We start from the raw sequence: 11,997 nt of genomic DNA, 5'->3' as shown, positions 1-11,997 counted from the left end.
TAATCAATTAAGTAAAAAGTACATTCATACAGAAACAATATTAAAAACAGTTAATAAAAACTATTAAGCTAAAATGGCAAAAAAAAAAGTTTTTAATTAATAATATATCTTCTCCTACAGTTTTTAAGCAATCTTTCTCAAACTCTCTCAGTTTAATCTTAAATTAATAATGAACAATCCTATTGTTAAATTCTTTTCTAAATAAACAGAAATTTAAAACATGATTTGTTCAAAAATTAATTTTTTTCTAATTGTTTCTTAAATAAAAAAAAATATTGGTTTTTATTCTTTCTTCGGTCATAAAATTTTCACTTTTAATTCTTTTTTCATTAGTCACAAAAGGACTTTTTTCATAATGTAAAGAACATTTCCTGAAAATTTGCAGTCAATAGCTAAACAATGAAGGTAGAAATAGATTTTTAGTGATATTTCAAAAATTCCAAGAAAATTGGTCTTGAAAATTTTTAGTTTCTTACGTCTATATTGGAATTTTTACAAAATTAATATCTCAAAAGTAAATCAAAATTTTTGTTCCATAAAAACTATATTATAGTTTGTAGTATATACTATAAGCTTTCAAATAAGAGCCAATAATAACTTTTGTAAAAAATGTTGGACCGCCATGTTTTTAAGCATAATTGCTTAAGAACAACAAAAAGAGATAAGATTTTAACATCTAGACTTTTTTTGACCCTTTTGTAAACAGTTTAACTCTCCAAATTTGTACCCTTATATCTCAAAATGTAATTAAAATATTTTAAAAAGGCAAAAATATGCTGATAGTTAAAGTTAAGGTCTTTAAAATAAGATCAACTTGTAAAATATGTGATTTTTCTTAAATTTTACTACTTAAGTTTGTACTGTTAAATTAAAAAACATAAAGTTGAAATGAATGATTACAAATGAAAAAAAAAAATACTTTTTTTAAACAATTAAATGTAAAATCACAAAGGTAAACTTATAATTTAATTTTAAACTATTTGACTATGTTTCAGCTTTATATTGTATACTAGTATAGTTTTGATTAGGAGAATCTAAAATGTTTTTATTTATGCCTACATAAAATTTATGTTATGTTTTTTATTTTGATATTTTAAATTTATTTTTGACACTTACTAAATTACATTGAGATGCTTGTATTCAATTATTTGTAAAATAGATTATAAGATAAAGTTTTTTTGTCGTTTTTTTAATAACGTTAACTAGTGGCCAGGTCAAGAATATTTTTCAAATTAAAACTGGGTGGTTTGACAATCTTATTAAAACTCAATATCACATTATAAAAACAAATTGAGGTATATGTATATTGAGAAGACTAACATAGGACAAGTTACATGCAACTGTTGAATATATTATTGTACAATATTTTGATTAAATCAATTGTTGAAAAGTTAATATCTTGATTCAAATATTTTTTTCAAATTAAGATCAAACTAGATCAGATAGATATTCACTACTAACAGGCATACAGTGATCAAAACTTAAGTTGTTTTTTAGTTAGAAAATATAAACAATCTTTACTTTATGCAACTTTTTTCAACATGATTGCAGCAATAAAAATATAGCAATTTTTTGAAACAGTTAAATAATATACATGGTTAGTGTTTATGAAAATTTTTGATAAGGATTATGAAATACTAACTAAACATTTTTAAATTGTTATTAATGCAACTACTTTAAAGACCCAATAAAGCACAAAAAAATTCCAGAAAATTATTTTGTATACTATATAGTATATTGAATTATAAAAATAAAATTCATAAGTATTAATGGGAGAATAAACTGAAATATATATTCTATATACTTTAAGGTAACTTCAAGACAAAATTAAACAATTTAAGTCATTTATCAAAGTTTAAAAGGTTTAAATAAGTAATCAATAATTTGTTTAACAAATTAAAATAATTAAGTATTCATATAATACATATGTAAATTTTTAAACAAAAGAATTAATATGTATAATGAATTTTAAAAACTATCCACAGGAATCTTTATTAAAGTTTTTTCATGCAAATAAAAAAATAATACAGAAAAACTCATCTACTAAGATAAAACAGATTAAATTTTTTAAATTAAATTATGTGCTCTTACGTTAACCAAACCAATAATCTAAAAATATAGAACATAATTTTCAATAGATAAGTTCAATGAATTTCATAAAACCCAAACAGCTGAATAAAAAACTTCAAATTTTTAACATTGGTTTAGCTGTATAAAACTTTTATTTTTGTTCTATATTTAAGAATTTTAAGTGTTATTAAAATCAAGATTACACTTATTTAAATACCTTTTATTGAAATATGAAAACTTAAAAATGAACAAAGTTAAATAAAAAAATTCTGATTGAAAAACAAAACAGAGTATAGTAAAAACCTAAAACAAAGTAAATTTAAAAGGTTTTTCAAATCAAAAAACACCAAGTTAAAATAACTTTGACTTACATTTTACACAGTAAATAAAAATAATAAACATAACTAAAAAACTTTGATTTGGATTTCTTTATGAAAATATTTTATTACAAAAATAACTAAAATCTTTATCAAATTTTATTTAAATACAATATTTGGTTTATCATTAAATGTTCAGGTAAACATCCTTTAATTTAAATCTAACAAAGTAAAAACAAAAGCTTGATAAAATATTTACAGAAAGAAAACATTTAGATTGTATAAAAAGTAACAAGTTTCAAACAGACTTTTTAAGTGTATATATTAAAAAAATAAAACTAGAATATTCAAAACTTAAGTATATAAGTAAAAAAAACTAGAAAACAAATAAAAATTATAAATTAAAAACAAATACTTTGAACCAATTTAAAAACACTATGAAAGCATCACAAACTATTTTCAAACAATAAAAATTACTATCAATAACTTTTTGAAAGAAAAAAAAGGTATTAGTATTAAATTTTAAAACAAAATTTTATTTACCTTATATCTTTAACAACTGTTGTCAAATTTGTATAGGCCTGGTGTGTCTTGTAAACAATCTAACATTTGTGCACCTAAAATGGAGGCTTCTGCAATAATTTTAACATGTAGTCATTGGTAATGTTATTTGGCGCAATCATGATCAGTGCACCAATCGAATAAGCAAAGGACGAGTATTTAGTTTTAAAAAGTAATTAAAAAGTGAAAACAGATTTAACTTTTATTGAAAATATCTGTTAATATTTAATTTTTTTCCATAAAGCATTAATAAGTAAATAACTATAAAAAACATTGTAAATCATCAGTATATGTTTCAATTAGTTTAAAATAACTGCAAGATTTTTTTTATATCTTAATAGTTAGATATGAATTTTTGTTTTTATTTTTTTTTTTTTAATACGTTATGTAAATTAAAAAGTTCTTTAATATAACAGACGTGAAGACTTTAGAGTCGTGTTAAAACTTGCAACTTTACTAATAACAGCTGTAAAGTTTAAACCATTTATTAACCTCTTTTTTTAATTTTTAGTCAAATTTAAATAATAACTAATTTAGTTGATACTTAAATTTAAAAAAGTATTTCTATTTTTTCAAATGTTCAACTATCACGAAAAGTGCAATTTCTTTACTGTGTTATTTAAGTACATGATTTTGGCGGGATAAATCGACCTTTTTAACAAGTAATAAAAGATTGCACTTTTTGTGTTATTAATCCAGCTGTTCACGGTTTAAGTTAAGCAACATTGTGTTGCTAATGCAAACTAATTTCATTAATGTCAAATCAATCGAAGTCAAAATTAAAATAATATAAAATATTAATTTTTTTATACTTTTTATTTGTTTAATTTGTTATATATTTTTAAAAATACTAAGTTGCTCAAAAAATTAAAATAAAAAACAAAAAAAAACTAAGTTAACATTAGAAAGTAAATTTTAAAAAAGTATTTGAAAACCGTCATTTTCAAATTTTATTTTAACCATTAGCGATCAGAAAGCTTTTAATATTATAAGCTGTAATTTTAGACCAATTAAAACTGCTTCAAGTAACACGAGGTCTTTTAAAGAGTATTGATGTTTATAACTTATTTAACTTTTAAATTAATAATTTAATTGTGAAATAAAAAACTAATTTAAAACAGTACCTAGTATAAACCTCCTTAATTTATTTTTACAGTTGTTAAGAGGCACTTTGATGTTTTAACTAATTATATTAATTAAAATCTAGTTGAATATTTTCAAAGCTATGTAAACTATTTTAAACTTCTAACCCCCAACCAAAAGACGGCAAAAATCCAGTAAAAAAATTGTATGTACATTACACGTGAAATATAAATAAACTTTCATCAACAAAAACTTTGTTTTAACTGATACCAGCAGTTTTAACATTAAATGTGTCTGTGGTGGATTTCAGTTGTTTAAGTCGTAACTAAACTGTATGCTATAAAAACTAGTCGATATAACCTCTTCTAAACCTAAAGTACATAAATTTAAGCTCATTAAAAAAAACAAAAACTATTAAAACCATAAAAACTTATTATCATCTAATAAACATCTACAAGTATAACAAAAATCTTAAAGTAATAGATTAATATATTAGTTTAAAATATTTTTTATTGAGTTTAAAATTAATCTTATCATAAAAGTAAAATGATTATTAAAATAGTTTTAGAAAACAACAATTTCCTGTCTGAAAACTTACGCTCTAGTGAAACTTTTTATTTAAAAAACTACTTTGATAAATTTCTGAGTTACTTAATATTTATTAATTAAAATTTTTTGATAATTTTTAAGTTTGTACAAAACATCAAAATCCATAATAAAAATCTAATTTATTGAAACTATTATAATTTTTTAATTGTATACTTTTCATCTTAGAAAAAATAATTACTTTTTTAAACTATTTAAATTTTAACATAACAAACTGTTTTTCTATAAAATTTATTTGGCTGTCAAATTTAAGTATTGGATAAATTTTTATAAGAATATTATAATTACTTTTATTGTTCTCAAAAGTGTGAATGACTGCTTAATTATATTTATTATTTATAAATTTACATTTTCTATCAAACTTAAAGCTAATTAATTTTGATACAAAAACATTTCGTAGAACAAAACTTATCGGTTAACTCAGCTATCATGAAAAACAGAAACTTCAGTAGATTAATTAGGTATTACACACTCTATAAATTTATAAATAACAATTAAGAAAACTATATGACTCTACATAAACACATATATTTTTTAATTGTGTACAAATGCTGATAAAAAAAAAAAATAAATGACATGAAAATGCATTACTAATTTCTAATGTACAAGTGTTTTATTTCAAATAACGTATTGTAAGATGTAAACGTAAATAAGTAGAGTAAAAAGGCAGTTTTTTTTGTGAATGAAAAAATTAAACAGTAATCTATTGTTAGTCTTTAATAGTTTGGTTTAGTTCTTCACCTTTGTGCCTTTTTTACAATCTATAGAATTTTTCATTATTTTATTTTAATAAAATAGCTTAAAATCACTAATATGTAAAGTTTTTTCTTTGGTTAGTATATATCAGGGGCGTAGCGTGGGGAGGGACGCTGGCGCATGCGTGCCACCCAAAAAAAAAAAAGTAGTAAAAAAAATGTAATATCTTTATTCTTTATTGTTTATTTTTTCTGATTAATTTGCCTTTTTTCAACTAAGTTTTTCTAGTATTTGAAAGATAAAACGAAATTTCAAATACCAATTAGTGACAAGTTAGGGGAATTACCCAGTATACTGATTCGGTGCGTGATTTCAAATGTGCACCAATGTTGATGCAAAACTCCATAAGGAAAAATTTTATAACTTCATTAACTTCATAAGAATTTACACTCAATCAGTACGCAACCAGTTAGTGCACCGGAGTAGTATAACCTTATGAGAGAATTTTCTACAAGGACAAATGCTAACATTTTGTTAGTAAACCATAAAGCTAAACCTGTTTTACAGTGATAATGATTCAAGAATAAACAAATAGCAGTAAAAATAGCAATTAATAACTGCTCATAAAATAAAAATAAATTGATAATAAGAACAAAAAATATTAACAACATAATTTAAAAGATAGTTAACAAAAAAAAAATTTAACAAATAATAAATAAACAGTTCATACTGTGATTGCAGTTTTAATCTCACTGTACAAAAAGTATTCTTTAAATAACCCTAAACTTAAAATTTTTATTAAAATTAGTTTTTTTTTATTAAGATAACAAACAAATCAAAAAAGTTTAAAAATTAATCAATTTTTGTAGCTAGGTATTTTAAAATTTTTTCAGTCACATCATGAATAATATTATAGCAAATTGTAAAACAGATTTTTTACAATCAATATTTAGTCTTAAAGACTTAATTGATTAATTTTAAATTTATTTTATTTTAAATCAAGTTTAAATGGTATTTAAAAAAAAATTCTTTCTACCCACTGTTTGTAGTATTTAAAAAGTGCTATTCCCTAAAGATCATAGAAAAACTGATTTCAAGATAAATGAAAAGCTATATTTCTTGTGAATTTTTAAAAGCACGGAAAAGGTTGACCTTCAAAAATTTATCTTTTAAACATTTTGTTTTGTATCAGAAACATTTAGTAAAATCTTTCCACACACTAAGGATAACTCAAGATTCTATGAAGTTTTGGAAAACTTTAGTATGACTCAGTTAAAAACAGGATAACTTTTTTTGTTCCTTATAAAATTAAGTATTTTTAAGCTCAGGCTGACTAAGGATATATTTGTTTTTTTGTTAGCTCAGGGTAGATATAGTGGTTTTAAAAGCTTTTTTTAAGTGCCTAGTTTCTTTTTAGTTTAAAAACAATAAAAAATATCTTTAATATAATTTAAAATGCCTATGATGACACATGATATTTTTAAACTAACTCAGGACAGTTATTTTGACTCAAAGAGTGGCAAGGCAATCTTGATATCTTCAAAGTTGGTTGTTTTTTAAAAAATTGTTTTATAATACTAAATAAAAAGTAAAAATCTGTTTTCATTAATTTTAGATTATTATCTAAAAAAAATATGCAAAGTAGTATTGTATGGAATGTTGCAAGTCTAAAAATATGTCAGATAGGAAAATTATCTGAAGTTCAAAAACTTGAATTGAAAAAAAACAGACCAACACCAGATATTGCTATTACTCAAAACTGCAGTTCAAGTGGTATGAAATATTTCAGATTTTCTTCATTTGTTAAGATATATTTTTACAGTTTTATATTGTAATATATCCAAAAATGTAGAAGTTAAAAAAAAAAAAAAAACTAGCTCTTTAGATTTTTTCTAAAAAAAAAATTAAAAATTTAAGACTTTTAATTTTAATACTGAATATTTAAAATTTTTATATAAAAGATAGAGATAGTATATTAAAACCTGCAACAAACTAAAAGTATGAGTTATTTTGAGTGTAATACAATTATATCTGTCGATATAAAATAAATATTGAAAACTATCTAGAAAATGCACAGAGAAAATGTTTAGAGGCATTAATTGTTATACTTAGTTGACTATTTATTTTTAGTTTAAGGCCATAGGGGGTAAGCCAAGTTTTTTAGAAGTTGATCTTATTTTATAAATTTTTTTCTAAGCAATAAAGTGCTTTTAATTTTAATAAAAAATTCGAATTATTTTTTAGGGCCGCATAATAGGTTCCCTATGGGAAGGGAAAGACTATTTTGTTTAAAATCTATCTCCTACATTTTTCAAGCAATCTTCTTCAAACTTTAACAGTTTAACCACCCTCCCCTCTATGGCCTTAATTTATTTACCTTTTTAATTGAAAAATTGTGAGTTAGTTGTACTTTATAAATTTCATAAATATAACTATATTGTTGGTTGAGTCATAAAGAGTTTTGTTTATTTTCTATTATCAACAAAAACAGTTAATGACACACTTACTTGAAAGCTGTACTTTTAAAATAACTTTATTAAAAGAAATATGATTGTAAGTTTTCACAGAAATTTTAAAGTCTACAAATAAACAGTTTTTTTCATTTAAAGCAACCTATGCAAGTTATCAGGAAATTGTTATTTTCATAATACAAAAAGTATAATATAAACAATTATTTAGACCTACATGAGTGTTTTGTATGTATTAAAACTTAATGAGTTTTTAGAAAAATAACCCCTTAAGAATTGTTAAAGATTTTTAGTTGTTAGAAATTGAAATTAAAAGTTATTAATTTTTATACTTAGTTGACTACTTATTTGTAGTTTAATTTATGTACTTTTTTATTTGAAAAACTGTGAGTTAGTTGTATTTTATAAATTTCATAAATATAACTATATTGTTGGTTGAGTCATAAAGAGTTTTGTTTATTTTCTATTATCAACAAAAACAGATAATGACACACTTATTTAAAAGATGTACTTTTAAAATAACTTTATTAGAAGAAATATTATTGTTAGTTTTCACAGAAATTTTAAAAGTTTACAAAAAATCAGTTGTTTTTCATTTTAAAGCAATCTATGCAAGTTATCAGGAAATGGTAATTTTCATAGTACTAAAAGTATTATATTAACAATTATTTAGACTAACATGAGTGTTTTGGATGTTTTAAAATTTAATGAGCTTTTAGAAAAATAACCCCTTATAAATTGTTAAAGATTTTTTAAAGGGCACTCAGCTAAGTTTTTTTTTTGTTTTAAAGAAGGCAACCCTAAAGCTTTGTGTTACTATAATATTTATTTAGTGTTGTTTAATAGGTAGAAAGTTCAAGAGAAAATTCAACAAGGAGTATTACACAACGCATTAGTGGCTGTGTGGATGTGAACATACTTTAGCTCTGTACTGTTTTCCTTGCATATTGTTTGGTGGTGAGGATGCTTGGACCAAATCAGGTTTTAAAAATTTAGAAAAAATTGCTGAAAGAACTAGAACCAATGCAAATTCGCCAAAGCACATCGACAACATGGTATCATTTAATTTACTCGGCAAAAATTGTAAACAAGCTCATTTGAGCAAAAGTTACCAGAATAGCATTGATAAACACTATCAAGAAGTACTGAAAAACAGAAAAGTATTGTTAACTATAATTGATAGTGTGCTTTTCTGTGGCTTCCAAGAAATAGCTTTGAGAGGGCATAATGAAATGGAAGATTCTTTAAACCCTGGTGGCTTTAGATCTTTGCTTAAGTTTGCTAGCAAACTTGACAAAGATCTTAAAATGCACTTTGAAACAAGTAAAGCATTTTCAGGGTTGTTTCCAACTATACAAAATGAAATTTTGTTGTGTGCCTTGGAAATTTACAGGAAGGAAGTTGTATCTCAAGTACGGCAGACAAACTTTGTAGCAGTAATTGCGGACGAAACAACAGATGTGAGCGTGCAAAACCAATTGTCTATAGTGATAAGATATATCAACAATGACAGTGTCGTTGAGAGGTTTTGGGGTTTTTTTCAGCCAAAAAGAGTAAATGCAGAAGGTATTTCAGAAGTTATTTTAAATGAGCTGGAGAAAATCCTGCAGAGTGACAAAAAAAAAATAATTGCTCAGACTTATGACGGTGCTTCAGTCATGAAGGGAAGAATAGGAGGGGTTCATGTTAAAGTAAAGGAAGTTTATAAAAACGCTTATTACGTACATTGTGCTGCTCATCAGCTAAATTTGGTGCTTTCGATGGCTGCTAGCTGCAACCGAGAGGCAAAACTTTTTTTCGCTAAATTGGATCAAATTCCTACTTTTTTTTCTAAGTCACCAGAAAGAAGACGAGTAATTGAAGTAAATGTTCCATCTGGATGCAAAACTAGATGGAACTACAACCCAAAAACCGTATGCAAAGTTGCAGAAAGGAAAACCGAGTTACTAACAGGATTTGAATACTTTGTTAATCACACTGACAGTTACGGCTATTCAACTATAGCTGCGGCAGAAAACTGCATAAGAATCTTAAATGATGAAAAATTCAACTTTTGGTTGAAGATTTTTTCTAAGCTTATGCCAGAAGTAGATATTTTGTACAACATAATGCAAAGCACTAATCTAACTGTGCAAAAAGTCGAACAACATGTGAAAAATTTTCAATATGCTGTTAATAGAGTTCGTAATTCTAGTGTTACAGATCATGCAAAAATATGTCTCTCTTCTTCCGCCAAAGAAGTTTGTGACAGTGTAAGGGTAAATGTTGCTAAAAGATTTAACTTTTCAGGACACTTGAGAATATCCCAGTTTTTTTTAGAAAATATGTATTCGTTTTATTTAAAATGTTTTCCTTCTGACCTTATCGAAGCAGTGAACAACTTTTATCCTGTTGTCAATTGTAAAAAGCTACAAACCGAATTAATGGTTATTTATAATCGACAAGAAATGCAAAAAGGGGATTAGTAAAAACTCTGCTGTACATAAAGAATAACAATCTTTCTGATAGTTTTTGTGAAACTATAAAACTTCTAGAAATTTTAATAACCATACCTTTGTGTTCAACTGAAGCTGAAAGGACATTTTCATCTCTAAAGAGAATAAAAACATATTTACGAAATACCATGGGTCAGTTTAGACTAAACTCCCTAAGTGTTATTTCTGTTGGTAGAGACTTAATTAAAAAATTTAGTGGTTTTAATGAGGAAGTTATGAATTTATTTATAAACAAAAAAGATAGAAGGATGCATTTTCATTACAAAGGTTAAAAATATGCATTTAAGTTTTTGTTTAGGACAAACATAGATTTTTCTTTGTAAGTACTTTAGCTTTTGATAAACATGACATGTTTCAGATATATGATTTTTATTATTATATATTATTACCTGTAGTTTTTTTTTACAAATTCTGTGTTTTATCTGACTTAAATTACATTTTATTTTGTTAATATTTTCGAAATTGTTTAGCTATTTATATAAAAAAATTTGCTTTTGTAGGAATTAAGATATTCATATATTTTGTAGATAGATATTCAGTTTTACTGTCATTAAGTCTTACGTTTAAAACTTGCCATAAAACTTTTTTTCGTTATTTAATGTGTTCTACAATTTTCATTAAATGTTTCTTTTATGACAAGTTTTGATTTGTATTTTATTAAAATTAAAAAAAAAAGCTAAGTTCAACTTGCTTTAACTTTTTTATAATTCAGATTTAATTTTCTAGCATTAATACCCAACATACATTAAATAAGCAACTAGCAAGTAATATGTTCTATTTATAACATTTCAGTTTCTTTTACTAAAACATAATTTTGTGTAACACATAAAATGCAATGAGGTGTTGTTATCACTGTTGTATTGTAAATTTATGAGATTGATATTTTTTATTTAAATAAAACATATACTTTCGTTTTTCTGAATATATTCATTTTTAAAGATATAAAATTTACTGTAAGTAGTAAAAACATTTTTTTTTAGTAAGTTTACATTTGTATAAGAATAAGTAGTTCTAATAAAGTTTATACTTTTTTTAATTATTTAATTTTGTAATAAATAATTATTTTTTAAAACAGTTGCTTTGAACTTATTTTACTTAATGAATTTTTTTCAATTATATTACTTATAAAAAGATCTTTTTATAGCTAGTTACAAAAGTTGCAACTTAGGGGATTTTTTGAGAAAAAAAATTGCGCACCCCCTGACCAAAACACCACGCTACGCCACTGGTATATATATATATTTTACAATGTGTAAGGGTTAACTTTAAATTTTATTTATTTCTAAAGAAAACAGTTTAGTTGTGTATCTCTTTTTTTTGTATTATATTTACTAGGTTTATAAGAATGAATGAAGAAATTAAATGTTTTATTTTTAATTTTTCAACAAAACTTAGGATTTTTAACGTTGCCTAAATTTTTAATTTTATTAAAGTAAAAGTAAAATAGCGTAGTATGTTAACAGTTTTTATCTTTAATAAGAGATGTGCAATTAGTTTATTTAAAAAGTCTTCTGCGCACACAAGATTATTTAAAGTATTTTAGTTTTTTCAAAAGTTAACTATAAGTGGTTTATATGTCCGTGGTTTGTATATATTTTTAAAGTTTAGAAAAGTTAATTAGTAAAAAGTTAATAGTAGATTACATAAAAAATAAAAAATTGTTTATATTAACAAAGCATCTACGGTCAAAAGAAGCTGGAA

The 11,997-nt window shown here is 23.8% G+C and overlaps 1 protein-coding gene across 1 annotated transcript; it reads left to right on the top strand.

The window, feature by feature from the left end:
• The first annotated feature begins 8,853 nt into the window (after positions 1–8,853).
• On the top strand, positions 8,854–10,266 carry LOC145838578 (zinc finger MYM-type protein 1-like). The gene has a single exon (XM_082946198.1). It carries the CDS (start codon positions 8,854–8,856, stop codon positions 10,264–10,266), a length of 1,413 nt encoding a protein of 470 aa, XP_082802324.1.
• Positions 10,267–11,997: the final 1,731 nt, after the last annotated feature.

This window comes from Thalia democratica, chromosome 1 (genome assembly GCF_965202585.1).
Source record: "Thalia democratica chromosome 1, ktThaDemo2.hap1.1, whole genome shotgun sequence".
In the NCBI taxonomy this organism is placed as follows: Eukaryota; Metazoa; Chordata; class Thaliacea; order Salpida; family Salpidae; genus Thalia; species Thalia democratica.
The sequence above is the reverse complement of the archived record's forward strand: the minus strand, read 5'-3'. Positions and strand labels throughout refer to the sequence as shown.

Excerpts from the sequence above, each read along its gene's own strand:
- LOC145838578 (XM_082946198.1), top strand. The coding sequence starts at position 8,854 with ATGGTATCATTTAATTTACTCGGCAAAAATTGTAAACAAGCTCATTTG.